At 38.1% G+C, this 20,781-nt stretch overlaps 1 protein-coding gene across 3 annotated transcripts in view; it reads right to left on the bottom strand.

Annotated features, from left to right (window-relative positions):
* Positions 1–681: 681 nt before the first annotated feature.
* The window catches only part of KYAT3 (kynurenine aminotransferase 3), an 85,147-nt gene continuing 65,047 nt past the window's right edge, over positions 682–20,781 (bottom strand). For all 3 annotated transcript variants that reach the window (XR_005215305.1, XM_037826699.1, XM_037826700.1), the window contains one exon: positions 682–2,056. Coding sequence is in view for 2 of the 3 variants with exons in the window: in XM_037826699.1 (XP_037682627.1) it covers positions 2,003–2,056 (54 nt within the window). In the remaining variant the exon portion in view is untranslated. The remainder of the gene's footprint in view (positions 2,057–20,781) is intronic.

The following is a 20,781-nucleotide window of genomic DNA, read 5'->3' as shown; positions in this document are numbered from 1 at the left end:
AAATAAAACGAAAACAAAAGAGAAATGCATGGCTAAATACCTTGAGCCTTGAGCAGCAGCAACAATAGCAATCACCAGTCCAGGGACATCGACACTGAGTGTCAGTCAGTCCCTATGCTGGTCATGTTGTCTCATGATTCTGTAGACCCCTCTCTCTGCCCAGCCCCTTTGGGATTCCAACTGCAGGAATTACACTGTCTCTAATCACAGTTAGGACTGGATATCCAGTTAGGCATCTGGAACTTCAGGTCAGACCTTGGCCTCTGAAGTTTTGGGGACATGAGGTCAGACTCTAAAAATTTCCTTGGTCCAGTACTGCACTCTTCATTCACAGACCCACATTTAAAATCCATTCCCTTCTCTTCAAGTGAGGCCTCCTGTCCTCCCAAATGGTTGGAAAGGATGATGGCCTCTTTACGTCCATTGGATCACCCAGATATTGAGTTCCCTTTGGATCAGTCTTAGGCCTGACCATCTGAACAAAACATGGAAGCCCCCACCCCAGTGGGTACACAGAAATTCTAGAACCCCCAAGGTCGAGGCTGACATGATAGACTTCAATGATCACAATATTAGATTTGATTATAGAACATTGCTACTGAGATGTCCAGCTGATTCTTTGAAGGAACTGTGAGGAAACCTTATGAAAACAGTATGCATTGATGAGATTCATTCAAGTCATTGTGTGTAGTTGCAGTTTGTTAACTTTTATTACATTGTATTCCATTGTGTTAATACACCTCCCAAATATTAGACTGCTGATGAACAAATGGGTTGTTTTTAGTTTGTCATGCTGCAATAACATTATTTTACATATTAAAGAAAAGATGTAATGGCACCCCTATTCTCAGAATCTAACCATCATCCTTGCAGTAGCCCTTGATTTCCTGTTACTACTCTCACCCAATATCCTACTACTCTCTTGCTTATTCCACTTGCCCATAACAGAATCTCAAACATGGCAGGCACCTTCCCATCTTAGTTTGGTGGCTTCTTATTCAATAGGTCTGGGGTGAAGACCAGAAACTATATTTTCAACAGAGATCCTAGTTGATTTTTATGTAAGAGGGCCATGGACCATTTTTTGAAAGCTAGTGGATTTGAAATTCTAGTGAGTTTAAAGAAGCAATGTTGAGAGGAGGAGGAGGAGGAGAGAGTAGAGGAGGAGAAGGAGAGAGAAAGAGAGAAGGAGGCAGGAAGGGAGGGAGGGAGAGAGAACCAGAGAGCTGGAAGGACAGGTGGTTATAGAGTGAGATGACTAATTTATTATCTGAAAAGTGAAACCGCCTTGAATGATGAAAGGCTCAGGGAGCACCCAAGGGAATGTGGGACTGAAGTGGAGTGGAAGTGAACATCACCAGAGCTGAGGAGGTCAAGGTACGGAAAGCCTGGTTAACCCATGTGGACCACGAAGTCACCCCAAATGAGGGCAGGATTTGGGACAGAGAGCAACACTGTGAGCATAGTGCAAGGCCCCTGATAAATGAAGGAAAGGGAACAGGTAGGCAAACAAAGCAAAGATGTACAGTAGAGGGGGGTGTAACTGGTTAGTTTTTTCACAACAGTGAAGTGACAATAGCTGACATTAATTGTTGTTTGTTGTTGGCCAGGCTTTACATATATTAGTACATATAATCCATACAAGTAACCGTATGAGGAAGGTGCTATTTGTATTCCCCTTTTATAACTGGGGAACTGAAGCCACATCATAACCTAACCAGTATCAACCCACATCTCACATTTCTTATCTTCTGTGCTACCTTAGCTATCATAAAATGGTAACAGAAGATGTTTTAATATATTTCAACTGAAACAAAAAATCAGGTCTCTCTAATATTGTTAGTAGTAGGGTTAACTTCTTTGGAAAAACAGAGGAAATATTTCTTTACTATCCATTTGTACTAAAATATTTGTTGTACAATATCCAGCAGGTGTCAGCACTATGCAACAATTCCGTATAAGTCACCTAAAAAATTAATGCTGCCTGTAAATAACAGAATTTCTAGTTATTCCATGTCCTGATGATTTCTTCAGCAGCATCCAGTGTACTGTCTTTCTGTAAATTAATAAAATAAGCATTATTACATATCAAAATAAATGCAAGAGAAATGAAAAACTGAAATATATATAAAAAATAAATCATAATAGCACTAAACAAAGATTTAAGTGAATATCTGTTCTTAGGTGAAGAAAAGTGTTCAAAGTCAAAATGCAAAGGGCAGATCACCAAAAGTGAGAAAACAATTAATCAAATTAATATACAATTATAGAAGTCAAAAAGTACAGAAGAGGTTACATTAGAAAACAATAGTTTTCTGGGCTCCCCTCCACCCCCCACCATCTCTCCCTACTACTCCCTCCATCCCGCAAGACAAACTTTTTTTTTTTAATTTCAAGGATATAAAAATGGTTTAATATTAGGAAATCTTTTTTTTTATATTCATTTTATTGAGATATATTCACATACCACACAGTCATACAAAACAAATCGTACATTCGGTTGTTCACAGTACCATTGCATAGTCGTACATTCATCACCAAAATCAATCCCTGACACCCTCATTACCACACACACAAAAATAACCAGAATAATAATTAAAGTGGAAAAGGTCAACTAAAGTAAAAAAGAACACTGGGCGCCCTTGTCTGTTTGTTTCCTTCCCCCACCTTTCCACTCATCCATCCACAAACTAGGCAAAGGGGAGTGTGATCCCCATGACCCCCCCAATCCCACTGTTCCCCCTCATAAGCCACATTTTTATACAATTGTCTTCAAGATTCATGGGTTCTGGGATGTAGTTTGATAGTTTCAGGTATCCACCACCAGCTACCTCAATTCTTTAGAACCTAAAAAGGGTTGTCTATATTGTGCATAAGAGTGTCCACCAGAGTGACCTCTAGGCTCCTTTTGGAATCTCTCTGCCACTGAAGCTTATTTCATTTCCTTTCACATCCCCTTTTTGGTCAAGAAGATGTTCTCCATCCCACGATGCTGGGTCTACATTCCTCCCCAGGAGCCCAAGACAAACTTTGATGGCAATTTCTGGGTTTAGTTCTAGTGGTTACCACACAAATCTAAATAATATGCTTGTATTTCTATTTCTTTACTTATCAAATTCAGACAATATCCACCATACTTTCCTCTGAATAAGAAAAATTTAGTACATTCATACTACTCTATCCCTATCTATCAAAGTTGCATAATTCTAATATTTTTTTTCTAGTACCCTATTATCAACACCTTGCAATTCATGAAAACACAGTTTCATAATTGTACTATTAACTATAGCTCATTGTTTAACTTAGGATTCACTATTTGCCTTGTGCAGTTCCATGGATATTAATTTTTTTTATTATAGCAATGTATTATAATTATTGACAAGTAATTCATTTCTCTTTTGAATAGGCAAGACAAGCATTTGGTATTAAATTCAAAATAAACTGAAGAGAAAACAGTGAACATTAAACCTTCTCTTTTTCCTCATCAGCTTTCTCTACCTCTTCTTTTCCTTTCTCTTCCCTCTCTACCAGAACGATTCAGACCGAAAGCCATTAGGTGGGGCTGAGAAAAGTAGGTGCCCGTGCATATGTGTTTGTGGCTGGGGGTATCCTTGGCAGAATGCTGCAGCCAGAGTGGAGTGAGGAGGGTGTCCAAGGTGGGTGGGACGAGGCAGTGGCGTTGTCGATTGGGAACAGGGTCAGAGTCCGAGTTGGGTAAGGGAGGCATCTGTATACAGGGTGGCGCCATGCAGGTGTTGGAGCCTGAATGGGGTGAGGGAGGCATTGTTGCCAAGGCAGTTTGGCCTGTGGTGTAGGAGACCCAGAGGAGGGACATCTCTGCAGGAGGGTAACAGCAGGTCAGCATGGGGTTCTGAAGCCCAGGTTGGGTAAGGATGGTGACAATACAAGGGGCAGTGGCAAGAGCCCGTTACCAAGTGTCAAAGCCTCAGGAGGGCAAAGGGCAGTCACATGGGGATGGGGGGTAGGGGCAGCAATGGTATTGAGAGGAGATTGGTCACATGCAGGCGTATATCGCTCAAATAAGTAATTACATGGAGGATAATAAAGTCAGATTTTTCAGTCAAGGAAGGGAATTACAGATATGGAAAGGGAGAAAATCAGAATAAACCCTATGGTAGTTTCAATATATTTATATATAGATGTAAATATGTATATTTATATGTAAATGCATGACATTCACATATTCTCTAGTTCTGACTACTTGCAGACCTGGGAGCAGCAACACCCTAACTGCAATGAGCACTCCTAATGCCCAGATCTTGGTTTATAAATACCATTCTACACTAAAAGAAACCAGGACTTACAGAAATGACTGATTCCAGAATGGAGTAAGGAAATGACAAGATAAGCCTGGCTCTTTTTGTTATGCCAGAAAGTAAGGAAGTACTCAAAGAATGATGGAGATGTAGCAAAGGAAATAGAAGCCAGTTAAAAGAGGCTCCTAATGGCCAAATCTGGGACAATTTGGGCATAAAAATAAATAATAGTCATCATAAACTATAACCCACTGAACGAAATAGGAATCCATCAATCCTTATTGGTATGGATACATAAATGAATAAAAGTTTGATGAGGTATGGAATATTCTCATACTCTCAAAGTGCATCACCAGAAAATATTTTTTATTAATCAGGGGGAAAGGTGCTCTTTATGGTAAATAAGCTTGACATACACCACCTTAATCAAATGATGAATGTTAAAGTCACCAATAATAGGACAAACTGAAACCATGTGCCACCTGATAGGATGCAATGGGAAGAACACAGCATCACTTCTATGGTATTTTTTGTCAGAGATGCATAACAGACTAATCACAAGGAAGCTTCAGACAAACATAAACTGAGGGACTGTTCTAGTTTGCTAATGCTGCTGGAATGCAAACCACCAGAAATGGATTGGCTTTTATAAAAGGGGATTTATTTGGTTACACAGTTACAGTCTTAAGGCCATAAAGTGTCCAAGGTAATGCATCAACAATTGGGTACCCCACTGGAGGATGGCCAATGGTGTTCGGAAACCTCTGTTAGCTGGGAAGGCACATGGCTGGCATCTGCTCCAAGTTCTGGTTTCAAAATGGCTTTCTCCAAGGACGTTCCTCTCTAGGCTGCAGCTCCTCAAAAATGTCACTCTTAGTTGCTCTTGGGGTGTTTGTCCTCTCTTAGCTTCTCTGGAGCAAAAGTCTGCTTTCAAAGGCCGTCTCCACAATGTCTCTGTAAGCTGAAGCTCCTCTCTCAGTTCCAGTGTGTTCTTCAAAGTGTCCCTCTTGGCTGTAGCTCCTCTTCAAAATGTCACTCTCAGCTGCACTGAGTTCCTTCTGTTTGTCAGCTCATTTATATGGCTCCAGTGATTTAATTTAGACCTACCCCGAATGGGGGGGTAACACTTCCATGGAAATTATCCAATCAGAGTCATCACCCACAGTTGGGTGGGGCGCATCTCCACGGAAACACTCAAAAAATTACAATCTAATCAACACTGATACATCTGCCCACACAAGATTATATCAAAGATAATGGCATTTTGGAGGACATAATACATTCGAACAGGCCTAGGGACTAACTATAAAATAATCGGCCTATAATTTTCAAAAGTATCAAGTTCATGAGTCAAGAAAAGGCTGAAGAACCACATTCCAGATTGAAGGAGACATGACAAATAAATGCAGTGCATGATTCTGACCTGGATTCATAGATTCACTGATTTACTTCCATATATGATTTTGGCCTTGGTATGTTTGTTTATTTCCTATAAAGGACATTATTGGGGTGACTGGTGAATCTTGAATTGGGTCTGAGGATGAAACGGAATAATGCATTAATGTTAACTTCATGATTTTTGATGGTTATATTGTGGTTCTCTAGGAGAATGTTCTTGTTTATGGGGAATACATACTAAAGTATTTGGGAGTGATGGAGCATCATTAGTAAGTCAGTTGGCAACTCACTCTGATATGGTTCAGAAAAAAAAAAAGTTCTTCAAATTTTTATAGTGGGAGTATTTCAAAATATATTTTTAAAGTAAGCCTGACTCCCATCTGTTTCCCTCAGCCACTCAGTTCTCCTTCCCAGGGCAACACTAGGAGTTTATTATGTATCTCCCAGAGATGGTCCAGATATTTATAAGTATATATCTATCTCTGTGTGTGTATATTATATATTTTCCTTTTTATAACAAATGATGGCATACTATACAAACTGCCTGCTCCTTGCTTTTAGATTATGCTCTATCACCAAATGGGGAGCTGCCTCTTTCTTTTATTGATGTACCATAATTTATTCAAGCAGTTCCCCACTAGTGAATATTTTGGTTTTTTATATAATATTAAAATCCTTGAGCAAAAGTTATCCAAAATGTGCAAGTAAATCCACAGGTAAAATTTCTAAAAGTGAGTTGCTGCATCAAAGGATACGTGCACGTACACTTTGATGGAAGTTATCAAACTAACTATTGTAGGGACATCACAAATTATACTCCCACTTCAATGTATGAGACAGTGTTTGATGTAACTTTTTAGTTGTTTCCAATCTCATAGGTAAAATTATATTTCATTGCAGTTTTCATTTTCATTTTTCTTATTATGAGTAAGGTTGAGCATCTTCGCATATGTTTGAAAGCCACTGAGGATTTTACCCACAACCATTATAAAGTGCTGCTTTTTATTATTTTATTATATGCTATTTATTATTTTATTTTTCCCTGAATTTAATTTAATTTCCCTCCCTCCCTCCCTTCCTTTCTTCCTTCCTTCCTTCCCGCCAATAGTCTCTAAGGGAGGCCATTCGCTCTTCCTTTGGAATGGTTTCCACTCCCACTCAAACAGCAGAAGGAAAAAGGATCAAACCTCCAGAAACCTCTTTCAGAAACTATTAAACAATTAAATATAAAAGTACCTAATTATCAATGAGCTCCAGTGGAATGTAGCTCAGGCATATAAATTATGGAAGATAACCGAAAAGGTATCTGTGTTGGATTTAACTAAAGAAAGAGATAGATACTATTTATGCTCCTTTTGTTTCCCTGAGCTAATATTTAAATTATTTTGCTTTCCCTGAAGACATACCAGGTGGGCAGTAGGGGAAAAACCAGTGGTGTACCAGATAGAAGAAAAAACTGCCTTGGAATTTTAAATTAATCATAGATAATATGCAAAGGGAATAGTTAAGAATTGGACATACCTGCTTAAGTCAGTTTGTGTGGGAAAACTTTATAAAATATGGGTTTGGTTTAATCAAATTGACCCAGTCTCAGGAAGTAAGTGGTGGGAATGGCAGCAGCAAATGGCATTGGCATCATTACTTGCTTTCGTTTTTTTAAATAATTATTTTAATTTGGTAAAATATACATAACATAAAAATCATTTTAATCATTTTAAGTGGACAATTCTTTGATGTTAAGTATACTGACAACACTATGTAACTTCCACCATTATTTATTTTCTCCTCCCCACAACCTTGGTAACCATTATTCTGCTTTCTGTCTCTAGGAACTTGCTAATTCTAAGTATTTCATATAAGAGAAATCATATAATATTTCTCCCTTTGTGTGTCATTTATTTCATTCACCATGATGTCTTTGGGTTCATACATGTTGTAGCATATACCAGCGCTTCACTTCTCTTTACAGCTGAATAATACTCCATCGAATGGATATACCCCATTTTATTTATCCATTCATCTGCTGATGGACCTTTGGGTTCTTTCTACCTTCTGACCATTGTGAGTAATGCTGCAATGAACACTGGTATACAAATGTTCGTCCCAGCCCCTGCTTTCAATTCTTTTGGGTACTTACCTAGGAGTGGAATTGCCAGATCATATGGTAATTCTATGCTTAATTTTCTGAGGAACTGTCAGACTGTTTCTTCACAGTAGCTGCACCATTTTACATTGCCAAAAATAATGTAGAACAAAGTATAAGGGTTCCCATATTTCCATATACTTGCCAAACTTATTTTCTGTTTTTAAAATAATAGCCATCCTAGTGGTTGTAAAGCAGTGTATGTTATTGTAGTTTTAATCAGCATTTCTTTAATGGCTAATGATGTTGAGCATGTTTTCATATATTTACTGGCCTTTTGAATATTTTCTTTGTAGAAATGTCTATTGGGATCCTTGGCCCATTTTTAAATTGGATTGTCTTTTTTTGAGTTGGAGGAGCTCTTTATATATATTCTGGATATTAAACCCTTATCAGATATATTATTTCCAAATATTTTGTCCCATTTTATAGGTTGTCTTTTCACTTTCTTGACAATATCCTTTGATGCACAGAAGTTTTTAATTCTGATAAAGTCCATATTATCTATTTTTCTATTTTATTGCCTGTGCTTTTGGTAAAACATATAAAAAGCCATTGCCTACTACATGGTCCTGAAGATATTTCTCCTATGCTTTCTTGTAAGAATTTTATAGTATTAGCTCTTATATTTAGGTCATTGATCCATTTTGAATTAATTTTTGTATATTGCAAGAGGTGGAGTCCACATTCATTCTTCTGCATGTGGATTTCCAGTTGTCCCAGCACCATTTGTTGAGAAGACTATTCTGTTCCCATTGAATGGACTTGGCACCCTTGTTGAAAATCAACTGGCCAGATGTGTGGATTTTTCTCTGGACTCTCAATTCTATTCCATTGGTCTATATGTCTGTTCTTAAGCCAGTACCACACTGTTTTAATTACTGTATCTTTGTAGTAAGTTTTGAAATTAGGAAGTGTAAATCCTTTAACTTTCTTCTTTTTCAAGATCATTTTGGCTATTCAGGGCCCCTTGCCATTCTACATGAACTTGAGGATCAGCTTTTCCATTCCTGCAAAAAAGACTGCTGGAATTTTAATAGGGATGGAATTGAATTTGTATTCAATTGAATTTGTAGATTACTTTTGGCAGTATGGACATCTAAACAATAGAAGGTCTCCAATACATGAACATACAGGATGTCTTTCCATTTATTTAGGTCTTTAATTTCTTTCAGCAATGTTTTTTGGTTTCAATGTACAAATCTTTTACCTCCTGGGTTAAATTTATTCCTAGGTGTTTTATTCTTTTAAATGTTACTATAAATGGAATTGTCTTATTGATTTCCTTTTCAGATTGGTCATTACTGGTTTATAGAAACTCAACTAACTTCTGCATGCTTATCTTGTATGCTGCAACTTTGCTGAATTCATTTATTAGCTCTAGTAGATTTCTTGTGGATTCTTTGGGATTTTTGGATATCTTTTATTTCTTTTCTTGCCTGATTGTTCAACCTGATTTCTTTTTTTCTTATTAGAGAAGTTGTGGGTTTACAGAAAAACCATGCATAAAATAAAGGATTGCCATATACCACCCCAATATTAACACCTTGCATTAGCATGATACATTTGATACAATTGATGAAAGCACCTTTTTATAATTGTTTTATTATAGTTTAACTTAAACTATGGTTTAACTTAGGGTTTACTGTTTGTGTTGTGCAGTTACACAGACTTAAAAAAATTTTTTTATTCTAGTACCATATATATAACCCAATATTTCCCCTTTGAATCACCTTGAGATATATATTTCAGTGCTGTTAATTGTGTTCACAATGTTGTACAATGATCACTACCATCCATTACCAAAACGTTTCCACTGACATAATTAGGAACCTTGTGCATTTTAAGCCTTAACTTCCCATTCCTTGTGCCCACCACATCCCCTGCTAATCTGTATTCTAGATTCTGACTCTATGAGTATGCTTATTCTATTTATTTCAAATCAGTGAGATCATACAATATTTGTTCTTTCCTGTCTGACTATTTCATTCAGTACGATGTCTTCAAGGTTCATCCGTGTTGTCACATGTATCAGGACTTCATTCCTTTTTATGGCTCGATATTCCATTGTATATATATACTACATTGTGTTTATCCATTCATCAATTGATGGACTCTTGGGTTGCTTCCATCTTTTGGAAATTGTGATTATGATGCTATGAACATTTGTGTGCAAATATCTGTTTGAGTTCCTGCTTTCAATTCTTTTGGGGATAGACCTAGTAGTGGGATTGCTAGGTCATATGGTAGTTTGATACATAGCTTTCTAATGAGCTGCCAAACTGTCTTCCACAGTGGCTATACCATTTTACATTGCCACCAGCAATGAATGAGTGTTCCTGTTACTCTGCATCCTCTCCAACAGTTGTTATTTTCTTTCTTTCTTTTTTTTATCGCAGCCATTCTGGTGGGTGTGAAATGGTATCTTGTGGTTTTGATTTGCATTTCCCTGATGGCTAATGATGCTAAGCATCTTTTCATGTGCTTTCCAGCCATTTGTGTATTTTCTTTGGGGAGAAGTCTCTTCAAGTGTTTTGCCCATTTTTTGATTGGGTTGTCTTGTTAAGTTGAAGCATTTCTTTTTATATTCTGGATATTAAACCTTTATCAGATACATGACTTCCAAATATTTTCCCCACTGGTAGCTTTTCATTTAACTTTCATCATAAAGTTCTTTGTGGCACAAAATTTTTTAATTTTTATGAAGTCACATTTATCTATTTTTTCTTTTGTTGCTTGTGCTTTGGGCATAAAGTCCAAGAAACTTAACACAAGGTCCTCAAGATGCTTCCCTATGTTTTCTTCTAGGAGTTTGACAGTTCTAGCACTTATATTCAGGTCTTTGATGCATTTTGAGTTGATTTTTGTATATGATGTGAGGTAAGAGTCCTCCATTTTTTTTTTTTTTTTTTTTTTTTTTTGCAAATGGAGATCCAGTTTTCCCAGCACCATTTGTGAAAGAGACTATTCTTTCCAAATTGAGTGGTCTTTGCCCTCTTGTGAAACATTAATTGACTATAAATGTGAGGGTTGATTTCTGAACTCTCAATTCTATTACACTGGTTTATATATCTGTCCTTGTGCCAGTACAATGCTGTTTTGAATTCTGTGGCTTTGTAATATGTTTTAAGATTGAGAAGTGTGAGTCTTCCAATTTCATTCTTCTTTTCAAGGTGGCTTTGGCTATTCTTGGCCCCTTACTCTTTCATATAAATTTGATGACTGGCTTTTCTGTTTGTGTAAAAAACGTTGGAATTTTGATTGGAATTCTATTGAATCTATGAATCACTTTGGGTAGGACTGACATCTTAATGTCCTTCCATTTATTTAAGTATTCTTTGCTTTCTTTTAGCAATATTTTGTAGTTTTCTGCATACAAGTCCTTTACATCTTTGGTTAGATTTATTCCTAGATATTTGATTCTGTTAGTTGCTATTGGAAATGGAATTTTTTCTTAATTTTGTCTTCTGATTGTTAACTGCTTGTGTATAGAAACACTACTGATTTTGGGGTGTTGCTCTTATACTTCAGCACTTTGCTGAATTCATTTATTAGCTCTAGGAGCTTTGCTATGGATTAGATTGTTTTTATTTATAATAAAATCATAAATATAGCAATGGTACATTTAGAATTTTTTTTTTTAGTGCAGGGATGCTGGTGATGAATTCTCTCAGTTTTTGTTTTCATTTTTGAAGGATATTTTCCAGGATATAGAATCCTGAGTTGATATACTTTTTTCCTCTCAGCACTTTAAAATTGTCATTTATAATTTATATCTTTGTATCTTTGTTCATATATATGCTATGTGTAGTACTCTCGAGCTGCTTTCAAGATTTTCTCTTTTACCTTTTGACTATGATGTGCGTTGATGAGGTTTTCTTTGAATTGATCCTGTTAGAGGTTTACTGAGTTTTCTTGATCTGTAAATCGATGCTTTTTACCAAATATGGGGAAATTTTGGCCATTTTTTCTTAGAATATTTTTTTCTGCCACATTCTTTCCCTCTTTCTGGTACTCCAATTACATGCATATTAAAACACTTGATATTTTCTCATAGATCTCTGAAGCTCTGTTCATTTCTCAAAAATAATTTTTTTCTCTTCAATTTGCACAGTTTCTATGGATCTGTATTCAAGTCAACCCTTTTTTTCTGCCACATCCAATCCTCTATTAAGCTCCATAAATTTCTCATACCAGATATTTTAGTTTTAAGTTCTAGAATTCCATTTGGTTCTTTACTAGAGTTTTAAACCCTCTGTTGATCACTCATTATGGCAATATTTTCTTTTAATTCTTTTTTTTTTTTAATCATCATTTTATTGAGATATATTCACATATCACGCAGTCATACAAAACAAATTGTACTTTCGATTGTTTACAGTACCATTACATAGTTGCACATTCATCACCTAAATCAATCCCTGACACCTTCATTAGCACACACACAAAAATAACAAGAATAATAATTAGAGTGAAAAAGAGCAATTGAAGTAAAAAAGAACACTGGGTACCTTTGTCTGTTTGTTTCCTTCCCCTACTTTTCTACACATCCATCCATAAACTAGACAAAGTGGAGTTTGGTCCTTATGGCATTCCCAATCCCACTGTCACCCCTCATAAGCTACATTTTTATACAACTGTCTTCGAGATTCATGGGTTCTGGGTTGTAGTTTAATAGTTTCAGGTATCCACCACCAGCTACGCCAATTCTTTAGAACCTAAAAAAGGTTGTCTAAAGTGTGCGTAAGAGTGCCCACCAGAGTGATCTCTCGGCTCGTTTTGGAATCTCTCTGCCACTGAAGCTTATTTCATTTCCTTTCACATCCCCCTTTTGGTCAAGAAGATGTTCTCCATCCCAAGATGCCGGGTCCACATTCCTCCCCGGGAGTCATATTCCACGTTGCCAGGGAGATTCACTTCCCTGGGTGTCTGATCCCACGTAGGGGGGAGGGCAGTGATTTCACCTTTCAAGTTGGCTTAGCCAGAGAGAGAGGGCCACATCTGAGCAACAAAGAGGCATTCAGGAGGAGACTCTTAGGCACAAATACAGGGAGGCCTAGCCTCTCCTTTGCAGCAACCGTCTTCCCAAGGGTAAAACTTATGGTAGAGGGCTCAACCCATCAAACCACCAGTCCCCTATGTCTGTGGTCATGTTAGCAACCATGGAGGTGGGGTAGGCGAATACCCCTGCATTCTCCACAGGCTCCTCAAGGGGGCACTACATCTTTTTTTTTTTTTTTCCTTGTTTGTCTTTTTTCTTTTTTTTTTTTTTTTAACTTTCCCTTCTTTTTTAAATCAACTGTATGAAAAAAAAAGTTAAAAAGAAAACAAACATACAATAAAAGAACATTTCAAAGAGACCATAACAAGGGAGTAAGAAAAAGACAACTAACCTAAGATAACTGCTTAACTTCCAACATGTTCCTACTTTACCCCAAGAAAGTTACATAATATAGCAACATTTCTGTGAACTTGTTCCTACTACATCCATCAGAAATTAACAGACCATAGTCATTTCTGGGCATCCCCAGAACGTTAAATAGCTTATCTGTTCTTCTTGGATTATTGTCCCCCCTTCCTTAATTGCTCTCTACTGCTAGTTCCCCTACATTCTACATTATAAACCATTTGTTTTACATTTTTCAAAGTTCACATTAGTGGTAGCATATAATATTTCTCTTTTTGTGCCTGGCTTATTTCGCTCAGCATTATGTCTTCAAGGTTCATCCATGTTGTCATATGTTTCACCAGATCGTTCCTTCTTACTGCCGCGTAGTATTCCATCGTGTGTATATACCACATTTTATTTATCCACTCATCTGTTGAAGGACATTTGGGTTGTTTCCATCTCTTGGCAATTGTGAATAATGCTGCTATGAACATTGGCGTGCAGATATCTGTTCGTGTCACTGCTTTCCGATCTTCCGGGTATATCCCGAGAAGTGCAATCGCTGGATCGAATGGTAGCTCTATATCTAGTTTTCTAAGGAACTGCCAGACTGACTTCCAGAGTGGCTGAACCATTATAGAGTCCCACCAACAATGAATAAGAGTTCCAATTTCTCCACATCCCCTCCAGCATTTGTAGTTTCCTGTTTGTTTAATGGCAGCCATTCTAACCGGTGTTAGATGGTATCTCATTGTGGTCTTAATTTGCATCTCTCTAATAGCTAGTGAAGCTGAACATTTTTTCATGTGTTTCTTGGCCATTTGTATTTCCTCTTCAGAGAACTGTCTTTTCATATCTTTTGCCCATTTTATAATTGGGCTGCCTGTACTATTGTCATTGAGTTGTAGGATTTCTTTGTATATGCAAGATATCAGTCTTTTGTCAGATACATGGTTTCCAAAAATTTTTTCCCATTGAGTTGGCTGCCTCTTTACCTTTTTGAGAAATTCCTTTGAGGTGCAGAAACTTCTAAGCTTGAGGAGTTCCCATTTATCTATTTTCTCTTTTGTTGCTTGTGCTTTGGGTATAAAGTCTAGGAAGTGGCCTCCTAATACAAGGTCTTGAAGATGTTTTCCTACATTATCTTCTAGGAGTTTTATGGTACTTTCTTTTATATTGAGATCTTTGGTCCATTTTGAGTTAATTTTTGTGTAGGGGGTGAGGTAGGGGTCCTCTTTCATTCTTTTGGATATGGATATCCAACTCTCCCAGCCCCATTTGTTGAAAAGACCATTATGGCTCAGTTCAGAGACTTTGGGGGCCTTATCAAAGGTCAGTCGGCCATAGATCTGAGGGTCTATCTCTGAATTCTCAATTCGATTCCATTGATCTATATGTCTATCTTTGTGCCAGTACCATGCTGTTTTGGCAACTGTGGCTTTATAATAAGCTTCAAAGTCAGGGAGTGTAAGTCCTCCCACTTCGTTTTTCTTTTTAGAGTGTCTTTAGCAATTCGAGGCATCTTCCCTTTCCAAATAAATTTGATAACTAGCTTTTCCAAGTCTGCAAAGTAGGTTGTTGGAATTTTGATTGGGATTGCATTGAATCTGTAGATGAGTTTGGGTAGAATTGACATCTTAATGACATTTAGCCTTCCTATCCATGAACATGGAATATTTTTCCATCTTTTAAGGTCCCCTTCTATTTCTTTTAGTAGAGTTATGTAGTTTTCTTTGTATAGGTCTTTTACATCTTTGGTTAAGTTGATTCCTAGGTACTTGATTTTTTTAGTTGCTATTGAAAATGGTATCTTTTTCTTGAGTGTCTCTTCAGTTTGTTCATTTCTAGCATATAGAAACATTACTGACTTATGTGCATTAATCTTGTATCCCGCTACTTTGCTAAATTTGTTTATTAGCTCTAGTAGGTGTATCGTTGATTTCTCAGGGTTTTCTAGATATAAGATCATATCATCTGCAAACAATGACAGTTTTACTTCTTCTTTTCCAATTTGGATGCCTTTTATTTCTTTGTCTTGCCGGATTGCCCTGGCTAGCACTTCCAGCACAATGTTGAATAACAGTGGTGACAGCGGGCATCCTTGTCTTGTTCCTGATCTTAGAGGGAAGGCTTTCAGTCTCTCACCATTGAGTACTATGCTGGCTGTGGGTTTTTCATATATGCTCTTTATCATGTTGAGGAAGTTTCCTTCAATTCCTACCTTTTGAAGTGTTTTTATCAAAAAGGGATGTTGGATTTTGTCAAATGCTTTTTCAGCATCTATTGAGATGATCAATTGATTTTTCCCTTTCGAGTTTTTAATGTGTTGTAATACATTGATTGTTTTTCTTATGTTGAACCATCCTTGCATGCCTGGAATGAACCCCACTTGGTCATGGTGTATGATTTTTTTAATGTGTCTTTGGATTCGATTTGCAAGTATTTTGTTGAGGATTTTTGCATCTATATTCATTAGGGAGATTGGCCGGTAGTTTTCCTTTTTGTAGCATCTTTGCCTGGTTTTGGTATTAGATTGATGTTAGCTTCATAAAATGAGTTAGGTAGTGTTCCATTTTTTTCAATGTTTTGAAAGAGTTTGAGTAAGATTGGTGTCAGTTCTTTCTGGAAAGTTTGGTAGAATTCCCCTGTGAAGCCATCTGGCCCTGGGCATTTATTTGTGGGAAGATTTTTGATGACTGATTGGATCTCTTTGCTTGTGATGGGTTGGTTGAGGTCTTCTGTTTCTTCTCTGGTCAGTCTAGGTTGTTCATATGTTTCCAGGAAATTGTCCATTTCTTCTACATTATCCAGTTTGTTGCCATACAGTTGTTCATAATATCCTCTTATAATTTTTTTAATTTCTTCAGGATCTGCAGTTATGTCACCTTTTACATTCATTATTTTGTTTATATGGGTCTTCTCTCTTTTTGATTTTGTCAGTCTAGCTAGGGGCTTGTCAATCTTGTTGATCTTCTCAAAGAACCAACTTTTGGTGATATTTATCCTCTCTATTGTTTTTTTGTTCTCTATGTCATTTATTTCTGCTTTAATCCTTGTTATTTCTTTTCTTGTACTTGGTTTAGGATTGGTTTGCTGTTCATTTTCTAGCTTCTTCAGTTGATCCATTAGTTCTTTGATTTTGGCTCTTTCTTCCTTTTTAATATATGCGTTTAGTGCTATAAATTTCCCCCTTAGCACTGCTTTTGCTGCATCCCATAGGTTTTGATATGTTGTGTTCTCATTTTCATTCGTCTCTATATATTTAGCAATTTCTCTTGCTATTTCTTCTTTAACCCACTGATTGCTTAGGAGTGTGTTGTTTAACCTCCAGGTATTTGTGAATTTTCTAAGTCTCTGATGGTTATTGACTTCTAATTGTATTCCATTGTGGTCAGAGAATGTGCTTTGAATAATTTCAATCTTTTTAAATTTATTGAGGCTTGTTTTATGTCCCAGCATATGATCTATTCTGGAGAAAGTTCCGTGAGCACTAGAAAAGTATGTGTATCCTGGTGATTTGGGATGTAATGTCCTGTATATGTCTGTTAAATCTAATTCATTTATCAGATTGTTTAGGTTTTCAATTTCCTTATTGGTCTTCTGTCTGGTTGATCTATCTATAGGAGAGAGTGATGTGTTGAAGTCTCCCACAATTATTGTGGAAACATCAATTGCTTCCTTTAGTTTTGCCAGTGTTTCTCTCATGTATTTTGTGGCACCTTGATTGGGTGCATAGACATTTACGATTGTTATTTCTTCTTGCTGAATTGCCCCTTTTATTAGTATGTAGTGGCCTTCTTTGTCTCTCAAAACATCCCTGCATTTGAAGTCTATTTTATCTGAGATTAATATTGCTACACCTGCTTTCTTTTGGCTGTAGCTTGCATGAAATATTTTTTTCCATCCTTTCACTTTCAGTTTCTTTGTGTCCCTGTGTCTAAGATGAGTCTCTTGTATGCAACATATTGATGGTTCATTTTTTTTGATCCATTCTGCGAATCTATATCTTTTAATTGGGGAGTTTAATCCATTTACATTCAACGTTAAGACCGTGAAGGCATTTCTTGAATCGGCCATCTTATCCTTTGGTTTATGTTTGCCATATTTTTCCCTCTCTCTATTAATATCCTTTATTGTACCCATACCGAATCTCTTTAGTACTGAACCTTTCTCCAAGTCTCTCTGTCCTGTCTTTGTTTCTCTGTCTGTAGGGCTCCCTTTAGTATCTCCAGTAGGGCAGGTCTCTTGTTAGCAAATTCTCTCAGCATTTCTTTGTCTGTGAAAAATTTAAGCTCTCCCTCTAATTTGAAGGAGAGCTTTGCTGGATAAAGTATTCTTGGCTGGAAATTCCTCTCACTCAGAATTTTAAATATATCGTGCCACTGCCTTCTGGCCTCCATGGTGGCTGCTGAGTAGTCACTACTTAGTCTTATGCTGTTTCCTTTGTATGTCGTGAATTGCTTTTCTCTTGCTGCTTTCAGAACTTGCTCCTTCTCTTCTATGTTTGACAGTGTGATCAGTATATGTCTCGGAGTGGGTTTTTTTGGATTTATTCTATTTGGAGTTCGCTGAGCATTTATGATTTGTGTATTTATGTTGTTTAGAAGATTTGGGAAGTTTTCCCCAACAATTTCTTTGAATACTCTTCCTAGACCTTCACCCTTTTCTTCCCCTTCTGGGACACCAATGAGTCTTATAATCGGACGTTTCATATTATCTATCATATCCCTGAGGTCCATTTTGAGTTTTTAAATTTTTTTCCCCATTCTTTCTTTTATGCTTTCATTTTCCATTCTGTCATCTTCCAGGTCACTGATTCATTGTTCAACTTCCTCTAGTCTTGTACTATGAGTGTCCAGAATCTTTTTAATTTGGTCAACAGTTTCTTTAATTTCCATAAGATCATCCATTTTTTTATTTAGTCTTGCAATGTCTTCTTTATGCTCTTCTAGGGTCTTCTTGATTTCCTTCATATCCCGTACTATGGTCTCATTGTTCATCTTTAGTTCTTTGAGTAGCTGCTCTAGGTGCTGTGTCTCTTCTGGTCTTTTGATTTGGGTGCTTGGGCTTGGGTTATCCATATCGTCTGGTTTTTTCATATGCTTTATAATTTTCTGTTGTTTTTGGCCTCGTGGCATTTGCTGAACTTGATAGGGTTCTTTTAGGATTTGTAGACCTATTGAAGTCCTTATCTCTAATTTATCAGATCTACAGCTTCGTGGAGTACACTTTCTCTAACTAACCAGCAGGTGGCGTCCACGAGCCACCTGTTCTCCACAAGCCAGTTCTCCCCTGCTTAGCCTTTTTGGTGAGTGGGGGAGTGAGTCTTGTGGGGCCCAATTGGTGTACCAAGCTTGCGTGTGTAGTTGGTGTTGCCTGCCCTGTATGTGGGGCGTGTTTCTGGGCAGTCGGGGAGGGGGGGTGGCCCTAACAATCAAATCTCCCTGATGATCCTAGAGTTTTAAAGCTGCTGCAATAGTCTAATCCTTCAGTTCAGTCCTGCCACAGTTTGTCTCTGCCACTGACCCACAAGTCTTTGGTATTGGCGTATGGCTCCTGAGACTTGCAAGTGGGCCCCTCTTCCAGGCTGTGCACCCCGGGTCCTCTGTTGAGGGATGACTGTGCTATGTCACAGGTGAGTGCCGTCCCCCCAGGGCAGTTCTGGGCTGCTGGGCTGTGTAGGGAGGCTCCCAGTCTGCTCAAATGATGGCTGAATGGGGCTTTGTTAATTCACACTGCTCCACCTTCCCAGCTCTGGGACATTCAGCTGAGGTTGCAGGGAAGGCTAATGTCCACGCCCAGTTTTGTGGTGTATGCCTGTTATTTGAAGCACTTCCGTCACACTGGGTTGTCTGGGGCAGCTCTGGGCTATGGGGCTGGCGATGGGCAGGAGTGTTTCCTGTCCACCAGGATGGTGGCTGTGAGCGGACACCCCCCTTTTCTTGGGAAGTTGTGTTGTTTAGTGAATTTTCTCAGCCACTGGATTATTGCCTTTTGTCTCAGAGCTCTCTTAGTTCTGCTCTTGACTTGACGTGCCCAAATTGCAATTCTTTGAAGCTTTCTGTATTGGGCTTCTTAGAGTAATTGTTTTAGAAAAAGAAAAAAGGATTTAAAAAAAAACAAAAAAAAAAACAAAAAAAAAACAAAAAAAAAAAACGGCCCTCCTCAGAGATCTAATGGGTTATTGAAATGCTAATAGACAAAGCAACCAGGGCCATTAAGGAAAGGTCCACAGGGCAGAGAGATCAGCTTTGCTTCGGGATTTGCATATGCGCCTCAAGGCCTGAGCTCCGCCCTTCCCCTTTCTGTGTTCACCAGAACTCCAAAAGTCCTCTGCTTTTATTTTGGAGTTTTTCGTGTTGTTTTTTTTCTATGCCTGTCTCCTCTCTGCTGGGCTGGCTGCTCTCAGAGTCTCTGGTGTCTGGTCTCAGTCTATGTATGGTTGGAGTTTGAATCAGTAGAATGAGTTTCCGATAAGAGCAGCCACTGCAGTTCTCCCTTCTCCTTCCCGGAGCTGACAGCCCCTCCTCCCCCGGGACTGAGCCTGGCAGGGAGGGGTGCGGGTCCCCTGGCCGCAAAAACTTACAGATTTCGCTAATCTCAGCAGTTCCACGTTTTCATGAGTGTTGTATGAAGTATGCCCAAAGACAGATTGCTCTGTGGTGTCCAGTCCACGCAGTTCCTGGCTTTTTACCTACTTTCCTGGAGGAGTAACTAAAACTTACAGCTCACCAGTCTGCCATCTTGCCCCGCCTTCTCTTTTAATTCTTAGAACATATTTCTAATATCTCCCTTAAAGTCTTAGTCTGCTAATCCCTACCTCTAGGTCAATTTGGGATCTGTTTCTATTGAGTGATTTTTTTTTTTTAATTATAAGTCACCTTTTGATTCCTCACATGTGTAGTAATTTTTTTTATTATTATGCTGGACATTGTGATTGCTAGATGGTAAGGAGTCTGGATTATGTTGACCTTCAAAGACTGTTGAGTTTTGTTCTGGGAGTGATGTGTACTGGAATGTTATTAATGATCTTGAATCCCCTAAACACTGTAAACATGTTGAGTACATTTAGAATGTAAACAAATTAAACAATCATGTTTGTGTGTGATAACCAGACATTCATGTGAGGATATGATATGGACTCGTTTGACACCTGCCAGAGGGACAGTCCCTCAAAAAGGACACTGATAACCAGAGCTCTAAGGCATAACAACTCAGTGCAGATGCCACTCTGGTGAGTGCAGGTAGAGGCAGACTGACACCCATTCACTCTGACTCCCAGCTCAAATGTCCATGCTGTGCTGCATGGACTGCTGCTGCCTTCACCACCACACCGCCGACCAGTACCCACTGCTGATGGATTTGGGTCATCTGCTGACATCATGCTGGGCTGGCTCCCAAGGCCTCTTGTGAAAGGCACCAGCCTGCTTGTGCTGGCCTTCGTGCTGACAGACTTTAGAGACTCTGGTATCCTCCACTTTTAAATGTGCTGTGTGCCCTTGGCCTAGTTATTGCATATCAGCTGTGTTGACAGCTTGTGATTAAGAAAGCAAATAAATTGCACTGAACATCCT

Source organism: Choloepus didactylus, chromosome 2, assembly GCF_015220235.1.
Source record: "Choloepus didactylus isolate mChoDid1 chromosome 2, mChoDid1.pri, whole genome shotgun sequence".
NCBI classification, from domain to species: Eukaryota; Metazoa; Chordata; class Mammalia; order Pilosa; family Megalonychidae; genus Choloepus; species Choloepus didactylus.
Note: the sequence above shows the minus strand (reverse complement) of the source record. Positions and strands in the feature narration are given on the sequence as shown.